This window comes from Mesoplodon bidens, assembly GCF_964165515.1.
Source record: "Mesoplodon bidens genome assembly, chromosome: 15".
Taxonomy (NCBI): domain Eukaryota; kingdom Metazoa; phylum Chordata; class Mammalia; order Artiodactyla; family Ziphiidae; genus Mesoplodon; species Mesoplodon bidens.
This window is the reverse complement of record NC_138171.1, coordinates 42,858,009-42,881,451: the sequence shown is the minus strand read 5'-3', so window position 1 is coordinate 42,881,451 and position 23,443 is coordinate 42,858,009. Positions and strand designations below refer to the sequence as shown.

The 23,443-nt window shown below is 42.1% G+C and overlaps 2 protein-coding genes across 6 annotated transcripts in view; one reads left to right on the top strand and one right to left on the bottom strand.

Moving 5' to 3' along the window:
* Positions 1 to 386: 386 nt before the first annotated feature.
* On the bottom strand, positions 387 to 5,914 carry SBDS (SBDS ribosome maturation factor). Its single transcript, XM_081255788.1, has 5 exons — positions 5,621 to 5,914; positions 4,849 to 4,978; positions 4,145 to 4,345; positions 2,124 to 2,288; positions 387 to 1,179 (listed from the first exon to the last, which is right to left on the bottom strand). The coding sequence occupies exons 1-5, from the start codon at positions 5,746 to 5,748 to the stop codon at positions 1,051 to 1,053; spliced, it is 753 nt and encodes a 250-aa protein (XP_081111914.1). The 5' UTR covers positions 5,749 to 5,914; the 3' UTR covers positions 387 to 1,050.
* A 789-nt stretch (positions 5,915 to 6,703) lies between these two features.
* LOC308628400 (S-adenosyl-L-methionine-dependent tRNA 4-demethylwyosine synthase TYW1) overlaps positions 6,704 to 23,443 on the top strand; it is a 216,535-nt gene continuing 199,795 nt past the window's right edge. For all 5 annotated transcript variants that reach the window (XM_081255246.1, XM_081255247.1, XM_081255244.1 and 2 more), the window contains exons 1-6: positions 6,704 to 6,869; positions 7,663 to 7,790; positions 8,742 to 8,879; positions 14,792 to 14,893; positions 16,662 to 16,856; positions 18,411 to 18,698. In XM_081255246.1, the coding sequence (XP_081111372.1) occupies positions 6,866 to 6,869; positions 7,663 to 7,790; positions 8,742 to 8,879; positions 14,792 to 14,893; positions 16,662 to 16,856; positions 18,411 to 18,698 (855 nt within the window). In that variant the 5' untranslated portion in view covers positions 6,704 to 6,865. The remainder of the gene's footprint in view (positions 6,870 to 7,662; positions 7,791 to 8,741; positions 8,880 to 14,791; positions 14,894 to 16,661; positions 16,857 to 18,410; positions 18,699 to 23,443) is intronic.

Below are 23,443 nucleotides of genomic sequence, written 5' to 3'. Positions count from 1 at the left end.
AGAAAAATGTTTGACTTCAATCAACCAATCAGGAACTGTTCAAGTCAAGAACTCTTTTTCACTTAAAAACTTCTGTGCATAAGATACATCTGTATGTTTATTTTGAGTGAAACCCTACTTTGTATTCTAGACTATCTCTTTTGAGGATAAGTAGATTTAAAAAAACTTGCACATTGTCTATTTAAGTGTTCAAATACTAAAACACTCAAGTTCAATTACATCCCAAATAATATTCCTAAGATTTACCAGGTATTTAACAGAACAGGCCCTGTTCTGGGCACTCCTCTTCCTGACTTGTTTAATCCTGCTAAGAACTCTCCCATCCTACCAGACAAGAGGCAGAGAAAAGAAAAAGTTAGGAAGCTGTCTAGAAATACAAGCCATAGTTTAACAAAAATAAACAGTGGTTTTATTGATTACATATATTTTCAACTCTAGTAATATATATTATAAACTTTAAGAATTAGCAATAAATGGCTGTATTTTTTACCAAGAATAATCTAGGCTATGGCAGCATGTTTGATGAATATTATTGAAGTCCTGCACAGTCATCATCTATCTACTTTTCAGAAAATCAAGAAGTCATCATCCACGCTTTGTATTAGGTCATGAGACAGTTACCCCTATACACACATATCATTAAGTAGAAATAAGACATTACACGTTTTCTTTTTTGGCAAATCCTCCCTTTCTGTCATATAGATATATCCTCCCAAAGTTATTTTCCTCTAATGTACAAAATTTATTTTTTATCCACAAGAGTTGTCTCAAATAACTTTCACCCTGGAAAGCTCAAAGGCATGAGGCAGTAACAAAATGCTACTCTGGACTCTGTATTTCACTTTTGCCTAAAACCCCACTTGATAATTAAAACTAAATGAATCCCACATTATAATACTTACTTAGGAAAGTCTTTTTGTGTACATGTCTGCCACAAAGGTGTTAAATGTCAACTCATCTGAGCAAGTATTTGGCAGATCACAGAAAGAAAACAGGGCTGTGGGAAATGAAAACGCTTTAGTGTTTGACAGCTGAAGAGACTGATGACTGTCACTCCAATTTCTCATCTCCTTCTTCCACGTCTTTCAAATTGAGTACTTCCAAAGAGCCTTTGCCTTTTGTCTCCTTTTTTACGAGCTCATCGATTTCTCGGAAGCAGCCAGGGTCGATGAGACACACCTGAAACATTGAACACAGCTGTTGACCACATGAGGAAGAGCAGTACCGTAGAATGGACACAGCTTTCACTTCCTATGAGACAAACACACCATACTTTCCAGGTCTCTCTACAACCACAGATAAGACAACGCACAGGATGGCGGGCTGGGTTCTGGTCCAGCCTCTGCCCTTAAGTATGCACGCAGGCCCCTGTGACAAGGCATTATTCTCCCTGTTGAGGTCTTTTCCAGATTCCTCAGCTGTAAAATGAAGTGGCTGGATTAGAAGGCTACGGTCCTTTTCATACTAAAATTTAGCGTTAAAATTTACAGTTCAATGAAATGATCTCTTTGTATCCACATTTGAAGGAAAAAAAAAAAAGAGGTGGAATGCCTATTTAGAAACCATGTGCAAAGTTTTGCAAAGATTTTAGAACTTCAGAGAGTGTCAGATGTGTTATTTTACATCTACAGTGGAAAGTGCAACAGTCCTCTAGAGCTCATTTGTTTGTCAAGAAGCTATAAAGCTCTAAGACGTGGGTCTGCAGACAGCTGAATTTACACGATGTCTGAAGCTGCGGGGTGAGGACCCAAAGACATGATGTTTTTGCTGCTTCTTTAAAATGTTCTGTGGTAAATGAGACTGACAAACTTTTAGTCCTATTTCCAGTTTCCTCATTAATAGAAGACTCACTGTAAAATATATTCCCTCATCGAAAATGAGCATTGACCCAAATCATTTTATCATGAATAATTTCACTAAAAAAGCAAACAAAAATTGTAAGTGTTCTTAATGAAAATTTGGTTCTACGGAGACCTTGACTGTCTTACCTAATTCTAGTTAAGATGTTTCCGGAAATATCTTACTGTTCACACCTTCTAAATGTTTGCGACAGACTTATATGACTAGAGAAGAAACTATTTTGGTAACGTGGAAGCAAAGAAACGAGAGTATGTTAATCTTACAATATCTAACTGTTGACCATAGTCTTCGCTTTCTATAACCTTGATGAGTGGCTTCAGTTTTTCTTTCAGCTTCTTCCCTTCATTCACTGGAAGAATGAACCGAAGTCTCATGTGAGCACGTTCTATCTTCATGTTCTCCTTTAACTGCTTTATCACTTCCAAAGCCTATCAAGACAAAATTAAAAATGTTTGTAATTTCTTTGCTTCTTCTGCTGCATTACTGCAGAAGGTATTCAAAACAAAGCAGTTTCAATCTAGCTGGATTGGGCAATGGTTTCTTTGATGACATGACGAACATTAGCAACCATAGGAAAAAAACAGATAAATTGGGCTTCAAGATTAAAACCTTTTGTTCTTCAAAAAACTATCAAGGGGCTTCCCTGGTGGCACAGTGGTTGAGAGTCCGCCTGTCGATGCAGGGGACACGGGTTCATGCCCCAGTCCGGGAAGATCCCACATGCCGCAGAGCGGCTGGGCCCGTGAGCCATGGCCGCTGAGCCTGCGCGTCCGGAGCCTGTGCTCCGCAACGGGAGAGGCAACAACAGTGAGGGGCCCGCATACCGCAAAAAAAAAACAAAACAAAAAACAAACAAACAAACAAAAAAGCTATCAAGAAAGTGAAAAGACAACCCACAGAATATGACAAAATATTGGCAAGTCGTGCATTTGATATGGTACTAGTATCTTAAAATATATAAAGAACTCTTACAACTCAATAATGAAGAGACAACTAATCAACTAAAAAATGGTCAAAGGATCTGAAGAGTGATTTCTCCAAAGAAGACAGACAAAGGGTCAATATGCCCACAAAAATATGCGCAAATTATCAGTCATTAGGGAAATGCAAATCAAAACCAGAACAATACCCCTAGGATGGCTATAATCAAAAAGTTGGGCAATAACAAACATCACTGAGGATGTGGAGAAACTGGAACCCTTGTACACTGATTGTGGAAATGTAAAATGGCTCAGCTGTTTTGGAAACTGGCTGAGCAATTCCTCAAAAGGTTAATAGTCACCATATGACCTAGCAATTCTGTTCCTGGGTATAGAGAAATGGAAACATACGTCCACACAAAAATTTGTAATCAATTTCATAGCAGCATTATTCATGATAGCTAAAAAGTGGGAACAACCCAAATGTCCACCAACCGATGAATGAACAAAAGGTGGTATTTCCATACAATGAACTATTATTCAGTCCTAAGAAGGAAAAAAGTACTGATAGATGCTACAACATGGATTAACCTTGAAAGGGCCACATACTGTATGACTACATTTATATGAAATGTGCAGAATAGACAAGTCAGTAAAAACAGAAATAAAATTTGCAGTTGCCTTATTCCCTCCTTATGAGACAGGGGAATGAGAAGTGACTGCCAACAGGTACAGGGTTTCATTTTGGGGTGATGAAATGTTCTCAAATTAGGTAGCAGGGAAGGGTGCAAAAACTCTGTGAGTATATGACTGAATTGTAGGCTTTAAATGGGTGACTTTTATAATGTATGTTATTATACAAACATTAAAAAAAATCTAACAACTGGGGTTAAAATGATGCTTTAAAAATCCAAGTTTTATCTTTGTAAAAACATTTTTTATTTTATATTGGAGTATAGTTGATTAAAAATGATGTGTTAGTTACAGGTGTACAGCAAAGGGATTCTGTTATACCCATACAAGTATCCATTCTTTTTCAAATTCTTTTCCCATTTAGGTTATTACAGAATATTGAGCCAAGCTCCCTGTGCTATACAGTAGGTCCTTGTTGGAAGAATCCAAGTTTTCTCTTTAAAGGTCTGACTTGGATAGGAAGATGAGAGTCCTAGTATATTTGTGTTTAGTTAAAACAAATTCCATCACTCCTCTCTAAAACCTCCATCGTTCCCCTCCCCTCTACCCCAAACCTCCTCCCACTTGCTTCCAAGTAGTGCCATTTTGTTATTACAGACCAACTATTTTAATGTTTTCCTCAGAGAACACTGATTTTCATGGACACTTTTTGACATTAAAAAACAACTCACCTGCTGTTTTGTACTCTTGTTGGGTTTGACCGAATAGTGGATGTCCTTCATGGCTCTCTCGATAAGGATAACGGTGTACGGTCTCTTTGTTTCAGGGTTCACACATTTGTCGGCCACAATAGTTGCAATGTCCCTAAACATCTGCTCCAGCTGTGTGTGCCGTTCTTTATCTGACACTTGAACTTCTCCTTTAGTCAAAATCTTAAAAAACCCAACAAGTTTAAGAAAAGTAATATCTTTATTCCACACTATTTGTTAACTAACCACAGGAATTAATAACTGGGGAGAAAATTAAATTTCATCCTCTTCAGCTACTGATATTTGGTAATAACTTGAGCTTTGCCTAAAGGGATTATCTTGTTCCAAAATCTTACTTATTTAGATGGGGGATGGGGTAAAGGTAATCTTAGCAGAGGGTGTAAATGATGAAATACTTGAAAAGGAATTCTATTTTCAGGTATATTACACTAAAAATATATAAATGGACAAAATAAGGCAGTTTAGTAGGAAATCTGATTTCTGGAGGCTTTGGCAAAAAATATCCATGTCCTGAATTATTAAAAGTGATGTTGCACAGATCGAATTATTGCATAGTAACTGTTCACTCCAAAAAAAATAGTACTTTAAAGTTTAACATACCTGTAATCTAGTATCTAATACTACTGGATATTAGGGTCAATTATGCTGCAACTGTTAGAACCCACCTGCTTACAGATTTCAGTCTGGTCATCCGTTCCAAACGCACTGATGAGATCTTCCTTCTTTGCAACCTGACCTTTAGAGACATTTACAAACACTGAGTGGGTCTGTAGAACTTCATCAAGGTCTTTTTCCCTTGGGAGGACAGGAGAGAAAGTCCTAAGTGAGTATGCTTGAAACTTCTAAGTTCATTCACATTTAAATACAAGACGGCGACGATATGAATAGTACGAAACAACAAGTACTCCTAAATGACCCTCGGTTCCAGGGGGCCATTTCGTAATCCAGAACTCCATTTGCATTCGCAGTTACTGACGTGAAAAACGTCGCGGGAATATGTGTGCCATCACTGAAGGGTGGGGTCCGGCTGCTGCCAAGGAATTCCAGGCCCTAGATGGCAGCAGTGAAGACCGTACGCACTTCGGTGAAACTACTGGGCTGAGATCTGTGACAAACGCACGAACTACAGAAGCACCTGGAAGACCAGGCCCTTTGCCTTGATCATTATTCTGACAAAAGGACCACAATTATGGGGGTTTCTTGGCTGTGGCTTTTATGACACCCGGGAAGCAAAGTAAAACCAAGCCCCAAACCAAACCGACCAAACAAAAAAAAAGGGAACGTCTGGTTTAGACCCTAAGCCCGGGCAGCAGGAGTAAGATTCCCATTTCCTTCCCTGGCGAGACCCCAGCTGGGCCCATTCGTTGGACGACCAGAGGGAGGCCGCCTTTGAGGCTACCAGCTCCGGCCAGGGCCCAGAGGGAGAGTGTCACTCACACGCCGCTCCGCCAGCCCACGACTTTGTTTTTGTAGCAGGCGATTTCGAAGCGCTTCCCGGCTCGCTTCATTCGTACTACGGCCACATTGGTCAGGCGGATCTGGTTGGTGGGGGTGAAGATCGACATCGTGGCCGCTCACAGGCCTTGGGTCCGGCGAACCAAGGCAGACCCACGCTGCCGGCCTGAGGGCCAACTGAGCCTCGATATAACCACCCGGCGGCGCGCGGCACAGCAACGCCCGCGGACTGCGCAGCGCCGTTACTAACTGGACCGCCACAATACACCCACGCAACTTACTGCGCAGGCGTCAGGTGTTGCGAAAACCGGGAGAGGAAGCCGGAGCTAGAACGCCTGCGCAATGTGGCTTTTACGACACTTTTCCGCGCCCGGAAAGAGAGGGGCTCTTCCTTGACGTAATTTTCTTTCCAGAATGAACGGAAAAGCTCTGATTGGTTGGTGGAGCTAACGTTTGGTGACCGGGTGGAAACTCAGCGCCGGGAGCCTCACAGTTCCGCGGAGTTCCGGGCCGCGCCCACTTTACCCTTTCGTTATAGAAAAGTTTTAACACAAAAAACGTAGAGAAAAAGGTGTAACGAACTGCCATGTACCCATCACTCCGCTTCAACAAATATCAACATTTTGCCGTTCTTGTTTCATTCTCCCTCATTTTTTTTGTTGGAGTATTTTAAAGCAAGTCATCATAAAGTTTTGGCTTTAAATACTTCAGTCTAAACTCCTAACAAATACACCCAACGAGATTAACCATAATTCCTTAATAGAGTCTCATAGCTAGTCCATAATCAAATTTCCCCTAAATAATGCCTTTTTACAGTCGGTGTGTTTCAAATGAGATTCAAACAGGCTCACAGATTGCATTCGGTTGGCGATGCCCTTAGTCTCTTAACGCCGATTTTCCCTCCCCCACCCCCTCCTTTTTTCCCTGCTTCTCTCGGGATTCGCCCCTAACTCTCAAGCTCGGATTCCTGAGCCGCGGGCAACATTCTCGCTTCCTCGCCGGGAGCTCTGGGCGGTGCTTTTCTCTGGGCCCGCCCCCTTCCTCCTCTGAGCCAATCCGGACAGGTCTGCGAGTGGCATGGCTGCGCCCAGGTCCTCCGACTGTGGGCACCGAGCTAATGCTGCGAGGTACTTCTGGTGGTCTCCCAGTATCCACGCCGGACAATAAGTTTCTTAGGTCCGCAGTCCTGGTGTCTTGTCGGGCCGCAGGGCTCGGGCTCTGAGGAGAATGGGTAAGGTCCCCAGGCGGGTAAGGTTCGTGGGGTGGGAAGGGAGGAAACCGTTTTTCTGAGACCCTCGGGCCCCTTCCTCCAGAGTATGTTGCTCTTGTCAGCCCGGGACTGGTGCCGCTGGGGGCAAGGGAGGACTGATCCCTGCTCGTGACCTGGCTTTTGCCTTTTGAGGCTAGGAGATGAGTTTAGAACTATGCTTCTAACCTCAAGCAAAAGACAGAGGAAACTGTTTCTCCCCCTTACCCACGTGTGTTGAGGACTTTTGGTCCTTTCCAGGAGTAGCACCTGTAAACCTCAAATCTTAGACCTTGCCTTTTGAAATTACCCCAAGGTTCAGCATTTGAGTCCAGGTCCATCCATATCTCCCTTAAAAAAAAGTGGGACTTGAGGTCAATTATTTGAGAACCCTTTGCAAGTAGCTGTGGGTCTCTAAAAACAAAATAAAATAAAGAGGAATACGTTTAGTATTATTTTTCTTACGGAGCAGCGTAACAAAGTAAAATTAATTCATAATTCCACATAAAGTGTTTTGACTTTATGTTCCCTTTTCCAAACGCAATATTCAAATGAAGATAAAATTTTATATTCTTTTTTGAATTAGCATTATTATGACAATTGTATTACATATCACAGTGTCTTGTTTTTATTAGAGTTGCTTTTTATAGATTTCTTAGTGGGGTTGTTGAATATGAAGATTGGTTTTTCTTTTTCTTTTTTTTCTTAAAATAAGAATGGGCATCGTTGTATATGTAACTTCAAATAAAATTACTTATATGTGTCATTTTAAATTTAGATCCTTCTTTGGATGTGTGGGACTTCTCATCTTTAATATCATTATGGATAAATAGGTTTTACATATATTTGGGCTTTGCCTTTGGCTTTAGCCTTTGGATTTGTTTCCAGATTGTCATCAGAAAGCAAGTAAGTGGAGTTACTTTTTTTTTTTTTTAATATATATATATTTATTTATTTTTGGCTGTGTTGAGTCTTCATTGCGTGTGGGCTTTCTTTAGTTGCAGCGAGCGGGGGCTACTCTTTGTTGTGGTGCGAGGGCTTCTCATTGTGGTAGCTTCTCTTGTTACAGAGTATGGGCTCTAAGCAAGCAGGTTTCAGTAGTTGCGGCATGCAGGCTCAGTAGTTGTGGCACACGGGCTTAGTTGCTCTGTAGCCTGTGAGTTCTTCCCGGGCCAGGGCTTGAACCCCGTGTCCCTTGCATTAGCAGGCAGATTCTTTACCACTGTGCCACCAGGGAAACCCAAGTGGAGTTACTTTTTCTAGGAGGGTATTTGGCATCAAATTTTATAGAGAATGCAGAGTGCAGATTTTCTAAGGCTTCCAGAAAAATATAGAAATTCTAAAAGGAACTTTCGATCACTTTTATGTTTGGTCTTTAGAAATAGTTTTTCAATGCCAAAACATTTTTCTTGTCAGTTTTTATAGACTAACTTATTTACCTTTTCTTTGATGGGCTGTGGAAGTCTCATTGTTAAGATAGAGGAAGGTTTTGTAATGAAAAATTAAACTTTTGCAAAAAACCCAAATCTGCTTAGCACCCTTAAGGGGTAGTAGTCTTCTCTTTTCTTTCCAGTAATTAAGAATCAGAAAATAAGTTTCTACTATTATTCCACTACAACACATTATGGGTGAAAGTACGTGGTTTTATCCTGGAAGGAATGGGAATCATTATAGTCTTAAGAAATGTGGGCCCAGCTTTCAAAGGACCTAATTATACCAACGGGTTAATATTTGAGGAGTACAATTGAAAGATTAAGAGAATAATAAAATGGGTCAGTATCTGAGCGATTGATAATTTTCGTCCCTAATGAAGTTGGGAAAATATTCAAACTTGATGGATTTTGTGTTTATTTCAAGAACAAAAACTCACAGGAGAAAACCATTCCAAAAGCATCTCGGGATTTGATGACAAATGGCTATATCTCTCTTCAAAAGAAGGAAGTCTTTGTGTCTGGAGTGAAGATTTTCTATGGTTCTCAGACTGGCACAGCAAAGGTAAGAACTTATAATGACACTTTTCACTGGGTCTCCTGATCTTTTAAGAAAATTTCTTAAAAGTGTTCTTTAGCAGTGAACTGAATTAGTCTTCTAATATTTTTTCATCTTTGTTTTTCCTTTTTACAGCATACATTTTTCCTTTCTGGGGTGGTAGGTGGGTTTCATCTCAATTTCAGCTGATTGGGGGTGTCTGGTGGTCACTGTCATGCGGGATCTTTGTTCTGAAGCTTGCTTCTGCTCAGCAGAATGGAGGCTTGGATTTCCAAGTCCATTACTGGATATAGAAGTAGGGGATAGTGAAAAATGGCAGCAGTATGTCCAGTATGGGCCCTGACGTTCACAACTTCACACATGTATTTAATGAAATGTATTTTGATTTCTCATAGTGTTAAAAGTGTTAATGATATACATTGAATACTGTATAGATACCGGCTGCAGATATATAGCTGAAAGATGCTTTAATTGTATCTAGATGCTGCCTGCTTCTTTATTATAAAGGTCACAGCTATTTATTGCTTTCTAGGAAAAGATTCTAAGCCTAACATGAAAATGAATTAAAAGCAATTCCTGTCGTTATTTTGGTAGAGTATTAAAGAGGGTTCTACTGCCCTCTCGTGGATGTTTTGTACAATACTACTTTTTAAAAGGTTTTCAGTATTTTGTTGTGTGTGTTGTAATTGAAGGTTACTTATAATTAAGTTCAGCCTTAAGCAGCAGAGGCAGGAAACTGGAAGAAGCTTTAGAAAGGCATCTGAGCTGCGGAAACAAAGTCCTTTTATGTTACTCATAGAAGATATCATTCCTAGCCTCTCTTTTATGCCCGCTTTTACGTTTTTTTAAAAGATCAAATTAATACTTGCAGATGGTAACAAATCCAGGTGTACAGAGGGTTCATAATGAAAAGTACTCTTCAGAGAATCTATTTTAACTATTGATATTTCCGTTTTTAATTCCTCTGAGGGTTATTTCTTGAACCTCCTTCTGCCATGTTTCTAGATTTATCAAGTTAGATAAAAGTTATTAACTCCTCGTATTAGTCAGTTCCTCACATCTCAGCGGCTTAATATTGTTGCCCCACATCATTGTTGATATGAGTTAAATGGCCCCCCTTCTTAAAGCTGTGCCATCTGAATTTCTCTATTTGGCTTTCACATTTGATTGATTTGTATTTGGCTTCGTATAGAAGACTCGGGCAAAATTTTTTGCTTACAACTTTGAGGGCATCACATCCTTGTCTTTTTAAAATAAATTTAGTTATTTTTTATTTTATTTACTTTTACTGCGTTGGGTCTTTGTTACTGCATGCGGGCTTTCTCTAGTTGCGGCGAGAAGGGGCTACTCTGTGTTGTAGTGCGTGGGCTTCTCATTGCGGTGGCTTTTCGTTGCAGAGCATGGGCTCTAGGCGTGCAGGCTTCAGTAGTTGTGGTGCACAGGTTCAGTAGCTGTGACTCGCGGGCTCTAGAGCGCAGGCTCAGTAGTTGTGGCTCACGGGCTTAGTTGTTCCGCGGCATGTGGGATCTTCGCAGACCAGGGCTCGAACCGGTGTCCCCTGCATTGGCAGATGGATTCTTAACCACTGCGCCACCAGGGAAGCCCCCGGAAGCTTTTAGAATCATTCCTTTGTCCTAGATGTTTGGAGCTTTTGTGAGATAGTGTCTAGGTTGGGTCTTTTTCAGCCATTGTATTGTATACTTGGGCTGTTTTGTTTTGAAAATTCGTGTGCATTAATTCTGCTAATATTTCTTGGGTAAACTTCTTTCCCTTCTGTTTTCTCTGTTCTACTCGGTTAGTTGGATGTTGGACCTTTTGGATGGTCTCCTGTGTCTCAAAGCCTCTCTCATACTTTTGGTAACTTTCTTTCTGTTCTGGATTCTTGGATTTCAATTCCAAACCTTTTTTTTGAATGTTTTAGTTTGGCTATAATGTTTTTAATTGCAAAACTGCCATTATGTTCAATTTCTAGTGCATCTTTTTCATAATCTAAGAATATATTTCAGTGAGTTCCTTTTTCGGTTCTCTGATTTATCTGCTTCCTCCATGTTTCTGCTGCTGCTATTTCTCTTTCCTGTCACTTGTTCTCATCATGGTCTTGCTGATCCGTGGTTTTCTGTTCATATTTAGGATGGAATGATGGGGTAGCTGGTGTGGATTTTCTCTGTTAACTGTGTAAATAGACTTGTTTTCTCTAGCTGTAAGTTCTCACTGTATGCTGTGTGCAAGGTGGGTCAGGGTATGCCAGGTGACCTATCTACCTCACATCTCCCTCTAACTACCACCTCAACTTTTTTTTTTTTTTTTATAGTATTACTCCTTGAAAGTGTTGTCTGTGCTTGCTATCTCTAATTTCTCTATTCCTCTCTTTCTTTTTTTTTTTTTTTTGCTGTACACGGGCCTCTCACTGTTGTTGCCTCTCCCGTTGCGGAGCACAGGCTCCGGACGCTCAGGCTCAGCGGCCATGGCTCACGGGCCCAGCCGCTCTGAGGCATGTGGGATCCTCCCGGACCAGGGCACGAACCCGTGTCCCCTGTATCGGCAGGCGGACTCTCAACCACTGCGCCACCAGGGAAGCCCCTCTACTCCTGTCTTTCTTGACCCACTCCAGTTAGGCTTGTGTGCCCCAGCCTGCTCCCAGTGACTTTCATGTCGCTAATTAATTCTCAGTCTTCATCTTACTTGACCTCTTAGCTGCACAACAGCTCCTTCCTTGTTGACATACTTTCTCCATTGAACTTTTGGGACACTCTTCTCTAGGTTCTCCTCCTCCTCTGCTAAGGCTAGTCTGCCTCACTATCATTTGCGGATTTCTCCTCATCTTCTTGCCCTCCAAAGATAGGAGCATCCCAGGGCACAGTTCTTGAGCCTATGTCTTTATCTGCACTCATTTCACTCTCTAAGGGATCTTGTTATCTAGAGCTTTCAGTTCTGTTTATTAGAATTTGACAGAGTTTTTCTGTAAAGGGCTAGATATTTTATTTTACATATGTTTTTTAGGTTTTCAGGTTTTGCAAGGCGTATGGTCTTTGTTGCAGCTGTTCAGCTCTGCTGATGTCGTGTGAAAGCAGCCATGGACAATGTGTAAATAAATGAGCATGACTGTATTCCAGTGACCTTTACTTATAAAGACAGAGGGCCGGATTTGGCCTGCAGTGTGCTGATCCCTGTAGTAGATGGTGGCCTCTAAATTTACGTTTCTAATCAGAACTTTTCCTCTCAACCCCAGACCCTCATCCCGAGCTGCCTATCTTAGATCTTCATGTGGATGGATGTGTAGTAGGTGACTCAGAATTAGCGTGCTCACAACTAAACTCCCAATTTTCTGCTCAAACCTGTTCTACCTCTAATTTTTCCCATTCCGATAAATGACAACTTCATCCTTCCAGTTGCCCAGTTCAAAAAAACCTTTGACTTCTTTTTCTTACTACCCACATCCAGTCTGTCAGCACATACTGTGTGTTCTACTTTCAGAATAGATCCAGATTCCAGTCACTTCTTACCGCCTTCACTGCTGCTGCCCTGGCCTAAGCCAGCCTCCCTCATATTTTGTCTGGGTTACTGCGGTCATCTCATCCTCAGCCTCCTTCATTCAGCCCGTCCCAGCAACCACAGGGACTGTGAGAACTTAGGCGAAATGGTGTTAATCATCTTGGCTTAAGACCGTGCAGTGACTCCCTCATTCACTTAAAGCAAATGCCAAAGCCCTCATGGTGGCCAAGAGGCCCTCACTTCTGGGTCTCCACCATCTCCTTTACCTCATGTCCTTGGTCTCCCCCCTCCAGTCTTATTAATCTCCTTGCCGAATGTGTTCACGCATTTGGGCCTTTTCACTTACACGTCCCTCTGCTGGGGATAGCCTCTGGCTTGCTCTCTCATTTCCTTCAGGTTTTGCTCAGGTCTTTATTTTTGAGGCCTGTGGCAGTGTTTTCTGACACCAAATAGTTGTTTTCCCACACGTATTTTCCGATTCTGGTACTGTCTACCCGAGTTATTGTCAGATTGTCCCCACCTCAGACACCAGTCACAAGTCCCAGGAGCCATGTGTACTCCTGACTGGCCAGCTGTAAATTCAGGTGTTCCCACAGTCTCTTTCTTAGGTTTGCTAATTCCCTAGAATGACTCACAGAATGCAGGGAATTGCTTTGCTTAGTCTACTGGTTTATAACAATGGATATAACTCAGAAAGAGACAAATGGGAGAGATGATGGGGCAGGTCTTGGGGGGAGGGGCGGCACAGAGCTTCTGTGTCCTATTTTTTTTTTAATTTTTTAAATTTTTTTTTTAAATTTTTGGCTGTGTTGGGTCTTCGTTTCTGTGCGAGGGCTTTCTCTAGCTGTGGCAAGCGGGGGCCACTCTTCATCGTGGTGCGCGGGCCTCTCACTATTGCGGCCCCTCTTGTTGCGGAGCACAGGCTCCAGACGCGCAGGCTCAGTAGTTGTGGCTCACGGGCCTAGTTGCTCCACGGCATGTGGCATCTTCCCAGACCAGGGCTCGAACCCGTGTTTCCTGCATTGGCAGGCAGATTCTCAACCACAGCGCCACCAGGGAAGCCCCGGTGTCCTATTTTGACATGCCACCTCCTCGGCATATGAGTGTGTCCCCCAACCCCTGTCATTTAGGGTTTTTTATGGAGATTTCATTACGTAAGCATGACTGATTAAATGATCGACCATATCTGATTGAACTTCATCTCCTGCCACCCCTCCCTTCCCCTGCCCACAGGGAGAGAAGATGTTGAAAGTTCTAAGCCTTTAAGCCCAGGGTTGGTTTTCTGCTGACCAGCTCCCGTCCACCGCAACCCCAATGGGTCATCTCATTAACATACCAAAGACAGCAAGTTCCAAGGATTTTAGGAGCTCTAGGAGCTCCCTGGAGACAAAGACCAAATATTTATTTTTTATTATATACACCTGTCCTGACCCTCCTTGTGTAAAATAACAACTCTCCCCGTGCCTCCAATACGTATTCTTACCCCTTATCCTCTTTTCCTCCACAGCACTGGTCACCATCTGATACACTGTGTATTTTCTCATTTGTTTGTTTATTCTCTCTCTGTCCATTAGAACATCTCCTTGAGGATGTTCCTTGATGCTCCTTAAGGGCAGGGAACATGTGTGCCTTGTTCCCTGTTGGGTAATATCGCCCAGAGCTGAGACTGGCCTGGTGGATGCCCAGTAAATGGCGAGGGCAGGCTTAGCTTTAGTCCTGGCAGGTGGCGAGCCAAGTGTTAGGCTACCAAGCCAGAAAGAGGAAGAGAATTTCCTGGGGTACCAACATCTGGCTAGAAGTTGTAGCTTTCCCCAACCATTTGGTTCATTTTGTTTGGAGAAGAGACTGGCAGGGGTCTGCCTGGGGGTAAAAGGTGAGTGTCGCTGAGGCTCTGTGTGCACTGGTCCCATATAATACGGATTCTCTGTATTCCACAGGGTCTTCTCTGGCCCACTGCTCCCTCCCATTTTTGCCCCAGTGACTGACTGATCCCAGGGCCCCTCTGGTTTTCTGTCTCCCCGAGGCTTTCTTCTGTCTGTCAGCCTGCTTCTTTTTGCTTTCTGTCTTCCAGAAATATGCTCACAGTTCTCGTATTTCCCACTCTGTTCCCTCTTTGGTATTTCTTCTACGTCTATATGTTTGTTCTAGTGGGGCAAAACAGCCGAAATGTCTACCAGTACATATAATCCCACATATGTACTTGTAGAGTGAGAACAACACAGCTGAGTGATTGATCTCTGTAAAGATGCTTGAGAAAATGGTAGAACTGAGAACAGAATTTGTGTTTATGGTGATACATGTCAGTCACCGGAAAATCTTTTCATGCTAAATGCCTCATTACCTTGCCAACAGGAATAAATGAAGACTGTATGTTTCATTTATTTAGCTTATTGAAGACTTTATTTGATTTTTTTCCCTCCTATCAGCGATTTGCGACAGCTCTTGCCGAAGCAGTTAGCTCCCTTGATCTGCCTGTGGCAGTTATTAATCTGAAGGAATATGACCCAGATGACCATCTAGTAGAAGAGGTTGGTAATTGTGTTATTTTTCCTTCAATCACAACTTTCAAATTTAATTGACCTCCTGTGTTCTGGGATAAACAGACTCTTTAGAATAAATTTAATTTTCACGCTAAAGGATTCTAGTCTGTTGAGCATTCAGTGTCAGTCAGAGGTGCTGAATGTGTGGTGGCGTGCTGACTCGGGCGTGATGCGGGGCCAGCCTCTCTGGGGTGTTAGACTGAAAGCTTGGGTGGTTGGAAGTTCCCTGCTGCTTTGACTCTCGTAATCAAAGAGGGTTGTCACTGATGGCCGTGTGCCGGGCATGTGAACCAAGTGTAAGCCTGCTGAGAGGTGAGGAGCCACTTGGGTGTCAGAAGTAGTATGGGTTTGGGACTTAGAGAAATCTCTTTAACTGGCTGTGTGACCTCCAGGTGTAACGTCATATCTGTGAGAGCTTCATTTCTTCACCTGAGGAAAGCCCCGCCCCCTCCTCTAGCCATGCCCAGGTAGGGAAGTTGGCCTGACAGCAGCGGTTCTCCAAGCGTGGTCCTTGAACCGACAGTATCAGCATTTCCTGGGAACTCGTTAGAAATGCAGATTCTCAGGTCCTAGCCCAGCCCTGCGGAATCAAAGTCTGGATGTGGGGCTGTGTTTTAACAAGTGCCCCAGGTGATTCTGAAGCAGCTAAAGTTGGTGAAGCAGTTGGAACAGGCATTGACAAGCCTTTTCTATAAAGGGCCAGATGGTAAATATCTTCAGCTTTGTGGGCCATGCAGCTACTGAGTTCTGCCTTTGAGGCACAAAACAGCCAGAGACGCTATGTAAATGAGTGAGTGTGGCTGTGTTCCAATAAAATTTTATTTACAGAAACAGGCAGTGAGTGGGACTGGGCCTACGGGTTGTAATTTGCCAGTCCCTTCTTAGTGGATAAACCTCTAGCTGTAAATGTGCATTTCTTTCTCCCCCAAGAAAACGTTGGAGTACAAATGAGTGAGCTTGAATCCACTCTAAATTATTTGTTAAAAATTATTAGCAAGCTTGGATACTTAATTATTCGTAAGGGATTACTTATAACTTACCTCCTGACTTGGAACTGTGAAGATGCACTCGAGCAGATGAAATACTGTGGCTCACAGGACTGAAGATGTGTTTTGTCTGCCATGGAGATGATGGTGCCAAGTGTTGTCACTTTACATTTAACGTTTTATTGCTTTGATTTTTCAGGGCATTTTTGTTTTTTGTTTTTGGCTTTTTTTTGTGGTATGCGGGCCTCTCACTGTTGTGGCCTCTCCCGTTGTGGAGCACAGGCTCTGGACATGCAGGCTCAGCGGCCATGGCTCACGGGCCCAGCCGCTCTGCGGCATGTGGGATCTTCCCAGACCGGGGCACGAACCCGTGTCCCCTGCATCGGCAGGCAGACTCTCAACCACTGCACCACCAGGGAAGCCCAGGGCATTTTTTAGAGATCTTTCTGTATTTCTTCCTGACTGATTTGGCTTTTGTTTCCAATATGACAAGCAGGAGCTGATAGGAATTTATAGTCTGGGAAATGGGACAGAGTACATGGTGAAGGGCACCAGGAAGTGTGGTGGCATGAGCAGGGTGCTGGGCTTTCTCCCCTGTGCAGGGTCCTGGCCCTGCTTCCTTTCTCTTGAAAATAAGTAACATTTCTAAAAGCACTCCTTATCTTTAGAGGTTAGTGTGATATGAATGTCAGTGTTTCAAAAAGGATTTTCTTCATTGAGAAAACTTTATATCTTGGCTACTCTTCTGAAATAATGACTTTGTTGGTTAGGTTACCAGTAAAAATGTCTGTGCCTTCCTGGTTGCTACCTACACGGACGGTCGGCCGACTGAGAGCACTGAGTGGTTCTGCAGGTGGCTAGAGGAAGCAGCCAATGACTTTCGATTTGGCAAAACATATCTGAAGGGTGTGAGATACGTGGTGTTTGGCCTGGGAAATTCTGCGTATGTGAGCCACTTCAACAAGGTAGGTACAAGGTAGGTACGTGTTGAATTGTAGGGATACATTTTCTTAAGTGAAAAAAAAAAATCACCTACACAGGTACATATATGTGGGTGTATGTGAGAAAATCCGCACTCTTTGGTACTTACTAATAAACTTTTTGTGTTTTTCTTTTTATCGCTGGGAATTGCTACCATATAGGAGGCTCTCAGTAAATTTTTATTGAATAAAATGAACGAAAATGCTTCCTATTGTCTAGCGTCTCAGCGGCTTGTATTCATGGCCAGAGTCTAGCCTCCTGCCCCCAGGCAGGACCTTGTAGATGGAAGGTCCCTGATTCTTTGGACTTTCTCAACTACCTGTTCTGTTGTGGAATGACCTTTACTGCCCAAACTAATTCTTCACACAGTTAACTTGTTGTCTTTTAATCATTACTTTTCTTTTTTTAAATTTAATTTTGTTTATTTATTAGTTGTTTGTGCCAGGTCTTAGTTGTGGCAGGTGGGCTCCTTAGTTGTGGCAGGCGGACTCCTTAGTTGTGGCATGCATGTGGGATCTCATTCCTGGACCAGGGATCGAACCTGGACCCCCTGCATTGGGAGCATGGAGCCTTAACCACTGCACCACCAGGGAAGTCCCTAATCATTACTTTCTAAAGTAATGAAATAGAAGAAAAACATTCACTGCCCTTTATGTAATAAAATATTAATTGTTTTCTTTTGTTCTCCTGGATCCTTCTTTCTGAGTGAAATTAACTTGGCTCCTTTTCCTTTGCATTCTTTATCCTTTAAAAAAGAAAAATGTGGAGCCTCTCAGTTTCTTAGTGGTTCTGAGAAGTGATCGGAATTTTTTTACGTGTACCTCTCCCCACATGTGAGCCCAGCTCGGCTCACCTATCTTTGGTAGAATGTGAGGGAAGATGAAGGTGGAGATCTTTCTGTAAAAGTTGTTTTCATCCAGCTGTTCTATCAAGATGTGTATTCTCCATGCCTGCCCTCCCCCCCATATTCTCAAAGGAAGTAGACACAAGGTAAAATTCAGATACGTAAATGTTTTGTTTACTGCCTTGCCACTTAGGAAGCCTGTTAAGTTTTTGAACTCTTAATCGTACTTCTTGATAACTCCTTTGCCTCAGCTTAAGTGCTTCACACTGTAATAAAATGCATTTCTGGCTTATGAAATCTTGAGTCTTGCCAAATGGGCTCCATTTGTACTTTGTTGTATAATGGTCTTTGGCCCCAAAGGCTTTATTTTAGAAGAAATTGATTTTGCTACTGAGTGATTTCATTCTGACCATGATTTAGAAGACTAGTTTTCAAATTCTTCATCAGGTACTAACCCTTAGTTTAACAAAAGAATTTGTCAGTCCTTATATTTAAAAAAAAAAAAAATCTTCTGCAGAATCTTACCTGAACGTATCAACGGCTGGAGGGCCTGAGGCCCTTTTGACTGGGCAGTTCCTTCTTCCTAGCAGCGGCCGGGGACAGGGCCCCAGCGGAACCCCAGGCTGTCGCAGAGCAGGCTGCCAGCCTCTGATCTGGAGGACTGCTGTAGCTCACCTGTCTCTTTCTCCTGCAGGTGGGGAAGAACGTGGACAAGTGGCTCTGGATGCTCGGCGCCCATCGCGTCATGTCCCGAGGGGAGGGTGACTGCAACGTGGTTAAAAGCAGACACGGCAGCATTGAGGCCGACTTCACAGCATGGAAGGCTAGGTTCATCTCCCGGCTACAGGCGCTCTGTAAAGGAGAGAGAAAACCCTGTGGTGGCAACTGCAAGAAAGGCAAGTGCGAGTCTAATCAGCACGGCTCAGAGGCAATGGAGCCAGGGTCTCATGCTCAAGAGGGACTCCATCAGAGAGACGCTGAGGTACGGAGCCCACGTGTCCACGTTTCCCTGTTTTCCTCCTGCATTTGGAGGTGCTGAACCTTTCCTCTGTCCTGGGAAGCTCTTTCCTTGGCCTCTGGTTAGAAGGAAGAGCTGAAACTTATGTGGGGATGTTCTAGAGAGAGTGGGGTCTTAGGATAAGCCATGTTGTGCTGGATGCTTTCCTAAATATGTTCTTTAATTGTTGCATTGCTGGAATCCAGTAGGTTTCTACCCCAGTTTGCAGGTTAGGAAACGGGTCTGGAGAAGTTGAATATGTCCTGGGCTGAGCTCATGTCTTTTCACCCCCAAACCACATATTCCTCCCGACCTCTTTTATTTAACGACTCCATTAATCACTCAAACTTGAAGGCTGCAAGTCATCCCAGACTCCTCTCTTTCATCCCTCACATTCTAAAAATTTCTCTTTCTTCAGATACCCCCGTTCCTTTGAAGCTCGTGTTACATCAGGCTGTATCACTGCTGTTGTCTTTGGGCCACCTGGTCGCTTGCGTCATTTGGGAACAACTTGACATTCTGACTCCCTGTCTTTCTCGCCACCCTTGTTCCTGTCATTCCTCTTTGTGGCTGAGCCATCCACATAGATGATTTATCCTGTCCCTTTCCTGGCCTTCACACCCCCAGGAACCATTTTCTCCAGTGACCTCGGCCTCCCACTTCCATGCTCACCTCTGACATTTCATGTCCCTATGACCTGAACTCTGAGCTCTCTCTGGTCCTCTTCCTTTCAAGTTCTTTGAACCCCACGTTTTTTTCACAGGGTAGTGCTAACTGCTTACTTCACTTCTGTCTTTACCCAGTTAAAATTTTATACTCATTCTCTTAAAAACATCTTCAATTCCCTTGCCAACCACTCCCTCTTCCAACCTAGTTGGCTAAGCCCCAACCCAGGTTGGAACCTGTCTGCCTTCTCTTTGACCACAGATTGGTGACCACGGGCTCAGGTGTGCAGCCAGAACTGCCCCCAGTCTCCAGCATCCTCTCACTCTCCGAGACCGCTGTTCAGTGCTCTCTTTCCCCCACCCCTTCCTCCAGCTCTCATAGGAAGTTGACAGAGAATTCTCTTAGAGCCTCCCAGCGCTGTCTACAAATCCTGCCATCTTTTCTGCCACAGAGACCAAGTATCTAGTTCCTGTCAAGCCCACTCTGTGCATGCTCTGGGATCAAGGACTTTGTTCCTTCATATATTGTGTGTCTCTCCCCTGCCCTGTTAATCTCTCTCTTTCTACTAGGTGGTCCCCAGAAATACATAAACGTGCTCTGGAATCACCTGTGTTTAAACAAACACAGAAAGCAAATAAGAAACAAGCCTTTCCTTTGTTCTGTGCCTTTCAGCTGCTGTTTCATTTTTCTGCTCTTTTTCTAGCCAGTCTTTTTGCTTTCATTTGTTTATCTTCCCTCCAGTTGGCTCCTAACATTTTAAAAAACTTACAAAAAATTTGAGGTAAGATTTGCAAAGCATAAAATTAACCATTTAAAAATACATATAATCTAGTGATATTTAGTACATTCCCAATTTTGTGTAACCACTGCCTGTATCAAGTTCCAATACCTTTTCATCACCTCAAAAAAAAACCCTTACCCATTAAGCAGTCACTCTTCACTCCTGTTCCCTCAGCCCTGACAACCTCCACTTTGCTTTCTGTCTCTATGGATTTACTTATTCTGGATATTTTATACAAGTGGAATCATTAATATGTGACCTTTTTTGTCTGACTTCTTTCACTTAGCATAAAAGAGTTTCATCCATGTTGTAGCATGTGTCAATACTTCATTCCTTTTTACGGCTGAATAATATTCCATTGAATGGAATTGTTGATCCATTTATTTGTTGATGAGAATTCTGTTTTTTTCTATCTTTTGGCTATTGTGAATAGTGCTGCTATGATATTCATGTGCAGGTGTTTGTTTGAGTAACTTTTCAGTTCTTTTGGGTATATACCTAGGAGTGGATTGCTGGATCTTGTGGTAATTCTATGTTTAATTTTTTGAGGAACCACCAAGCTGTTTTCCCCAGTGGCTGCACCTTTTTTTTTTTTTTTTTTTTTGGCGGTACGTGGGCCTCTCACTGTTGTGGCCTCTCCTGTTACGGATCACAGGCTCCGGACGCGCAGGTCCAGTGACCATGGCTCACGGGCCCAGCCGCTCCGCAGCATGTGGGGTCCTCCCAGACCGGGGCACGAACCCGTGTCCCCTACATCGGCAGGAGGACTCTCAACCACTGCGCCACCAGGGAAACCCCAAGGCTGCACCTTTTTGCATTCCTACCAGCAATGTACAAGGCTTCCAATCTCTCCACATCCTTGTTAACACTTTTTTTTTTTCTTAATTATAGCCATTCTAGTGAGTGTGAAGTGATGTCTCCTTGAGGGTTTTTTTGTTTTTGTTTGTTTATTTTTTTAATTTTTAAAATTTTTATTGAAGTAGAGTTTATTTACAATGCTGTGTTAGTTTCAGGTGTACAGGAAAGTGATTTAGTTATATATGCACACACATATATTTATATATATACACGCATATGTGTATAGTTATTACAAGATATTGAATATAGTTCTCTGTGCCATGCAGTAGGTCCTTGTTGTTTATCTCTTACCAGATACATAACTTGCAAATATTTCCTCCCATACAGTCTTCCTTTTCACTTTCTTGATCATGTCTTTTGATGCACTAAAGTTATTAATTTCCATGAAGATCAATTTGTCCATATTTTCTTTTGTTGCTCATGCTGTAGGGGTCATATATATGAATCCATTGCCAAATCCGAGGTGATGAAGAGTTATTTCTATGTTTTCTTCTAAAAATATTATAGTTTTAGTTCTTATATTTAGGTCTTTGCTTCATTTTGAGTTAATGTTTGTGTATGGTGTGAGGTCAGGGTCCAGTTTTATTCTTCGGCATGTGTAGATCCATTTGTCCCAGCACCATTTGTCGAAAGGACGATTCTTTCTCAACTGAGTGGATAGCACCCTTGTCAAAAGTCCATTGTCCACAGATGTGTGGGTTTATTTCTGGACTCTGTTCCACTGAGCTATATGTCTCTCCTTAGGTCAGTACCACACTGTAGATTTGTAGTTAAGTTTTGACGTCAGGAGTCCTCCTACTTTGTTCTTTTTCAATGTTGTTTTGGTTATTTTGGGTTCCTTGCAATTTCATATGAATTTGAGAAGTGGTCTTTCCATTTCTGCAAAACACATTGTTGGGCTTTTGATAGGGACTGTATTGAGTTTGTAGATCACTTTGGATAGTATTGTCATCCTAACAGTATATAGTGTTTCAGTCCATAAACACAGGCTGTCTTTCCATTTATTTATGTGGCCTTTAGTTCCTTTAAGCAATATTTTGAGTTTTCAGTGTCCAAGTGTTTTACCTTGGTTAAATGTTTTCTTACGTATTTTATTCCATTAGAAGCTATTGAATTCCACAGTCATCAGAGAAGATACTTTGGTTGATTTTAATCTTGTTTTGTGGCCTACTGTATGGTCTGTCCTGGAGAATATTCCATGTGCACTTGAGAAAAATGTACAGTCTTCTGTTTTTGGGTGGAATGTCCTGTATATATCCGTTAGGTCTAATGGATTATAGTGTTGTCCCAGTCCTCTATTTCCTTATTGATCTTCTATCCAGTTGTTCTCTCCATTATTGAAAGTGGGGTATTGAAGTTTCCAACTGTTGTAGAATTATCTTTTCTCCCTTCAATTTGTCAATTTTTACTTCATATGTTTTGGGCTCTGTTAGGTCCATGTATATTTATAATCAATTAAGTCTTCTTGGTGGGTTAATACTTCTATCAATATATAATATCCTTTGTCTCTTGTAACAATTCTTGGCTTAAAGCCTATTTTGTCTGATGTTCGTATAGCTATCCTTGCTCTCTTTTGGTTATTATTTGCATGGCATATCTTTCTTTTTTTTTATGTTTTTTTTTTTTTTTTTGGCTGTGCCACGTGTCTTGCAGGATCTTAGTTCTCCAACCAGGGATCAAACCCAGGCCCCCTACAGTGGAAGCATAGAGTCCTAACCACTGGACCACCAGTGAATTCCCTGGAATATCTTTTTCTGTCCTTTGACTTTCAACCTGTTTTTATCTTTGTAGCTAATGTGAGTCTCTTTTAGACAAAGTGGAGTTGGTTCCCTTCCTTCTTTGTTTTGATCCATTCTACTTGTCTCTGCCTTTTAATTGGAGAGTTTAACCCATTTTCACTTATAATAATTACTGATAAGCAAACGCTTCTGTCATTTAATTATACTTTCTATATATTTTACATCTTTTGTTCCTTAATTTTTCCATTACTGCTGCCTTTTGTGTTTTATTGTTTTTTTTTTGTAGTGTACTAATTTGATTCCTTTCTCACTTTCATTTCTGTACATTTTTAAGTTATTTTTTGGTAGTCACCCTGGGGATTGCAGTTAACCTCTTTGACTTACACCACTCTATTTGAATTAATATCACCTTTATATACAAAAACTGTGCTCCTATTCAGCTCTGTCACGTCCCCTCTATGTTATTGTTGTCACAAATTATGAGTTTACATGTTGTGTGCTCATTAACATGGGTTTATAGTTAGTTATTTTATGCGTTTGTCTTTTAAATCATATAGGGAAAAAGGAATTATAAACAAAAATTACAGTAATACTGACTTTTGTATTTAACCTATATACCTGACTTTAATTTTCCTTTTTCTTGGTTCCGTGTTTACTTGGTTTTTGTAAGCCTTTGACTAATTCTC

Coding starts and splice junctions, on each gene's coding strand:
- SBDS (XM_081255788.1), bottom strand. CDS start 5,748: ATGTCGATCTTCACCCCCACCAACCAGATCCGCCTGACCAATGTGGCC. Junction 4,979..5,620: donor GTGGGCTGGCGGAGCGGCGT/GTGAGTGACACT, acceptor TGTCCTCCCAAG/GGAAAAAGACCTTGATGAAG. Junction 2,289..4,144: donor ACAAGAGTACAAAACAGCAG/GTGAGTTGTTTT, acceptor TTGTCTTGATAG/GCTTTGGAAGTGATAAAGCA.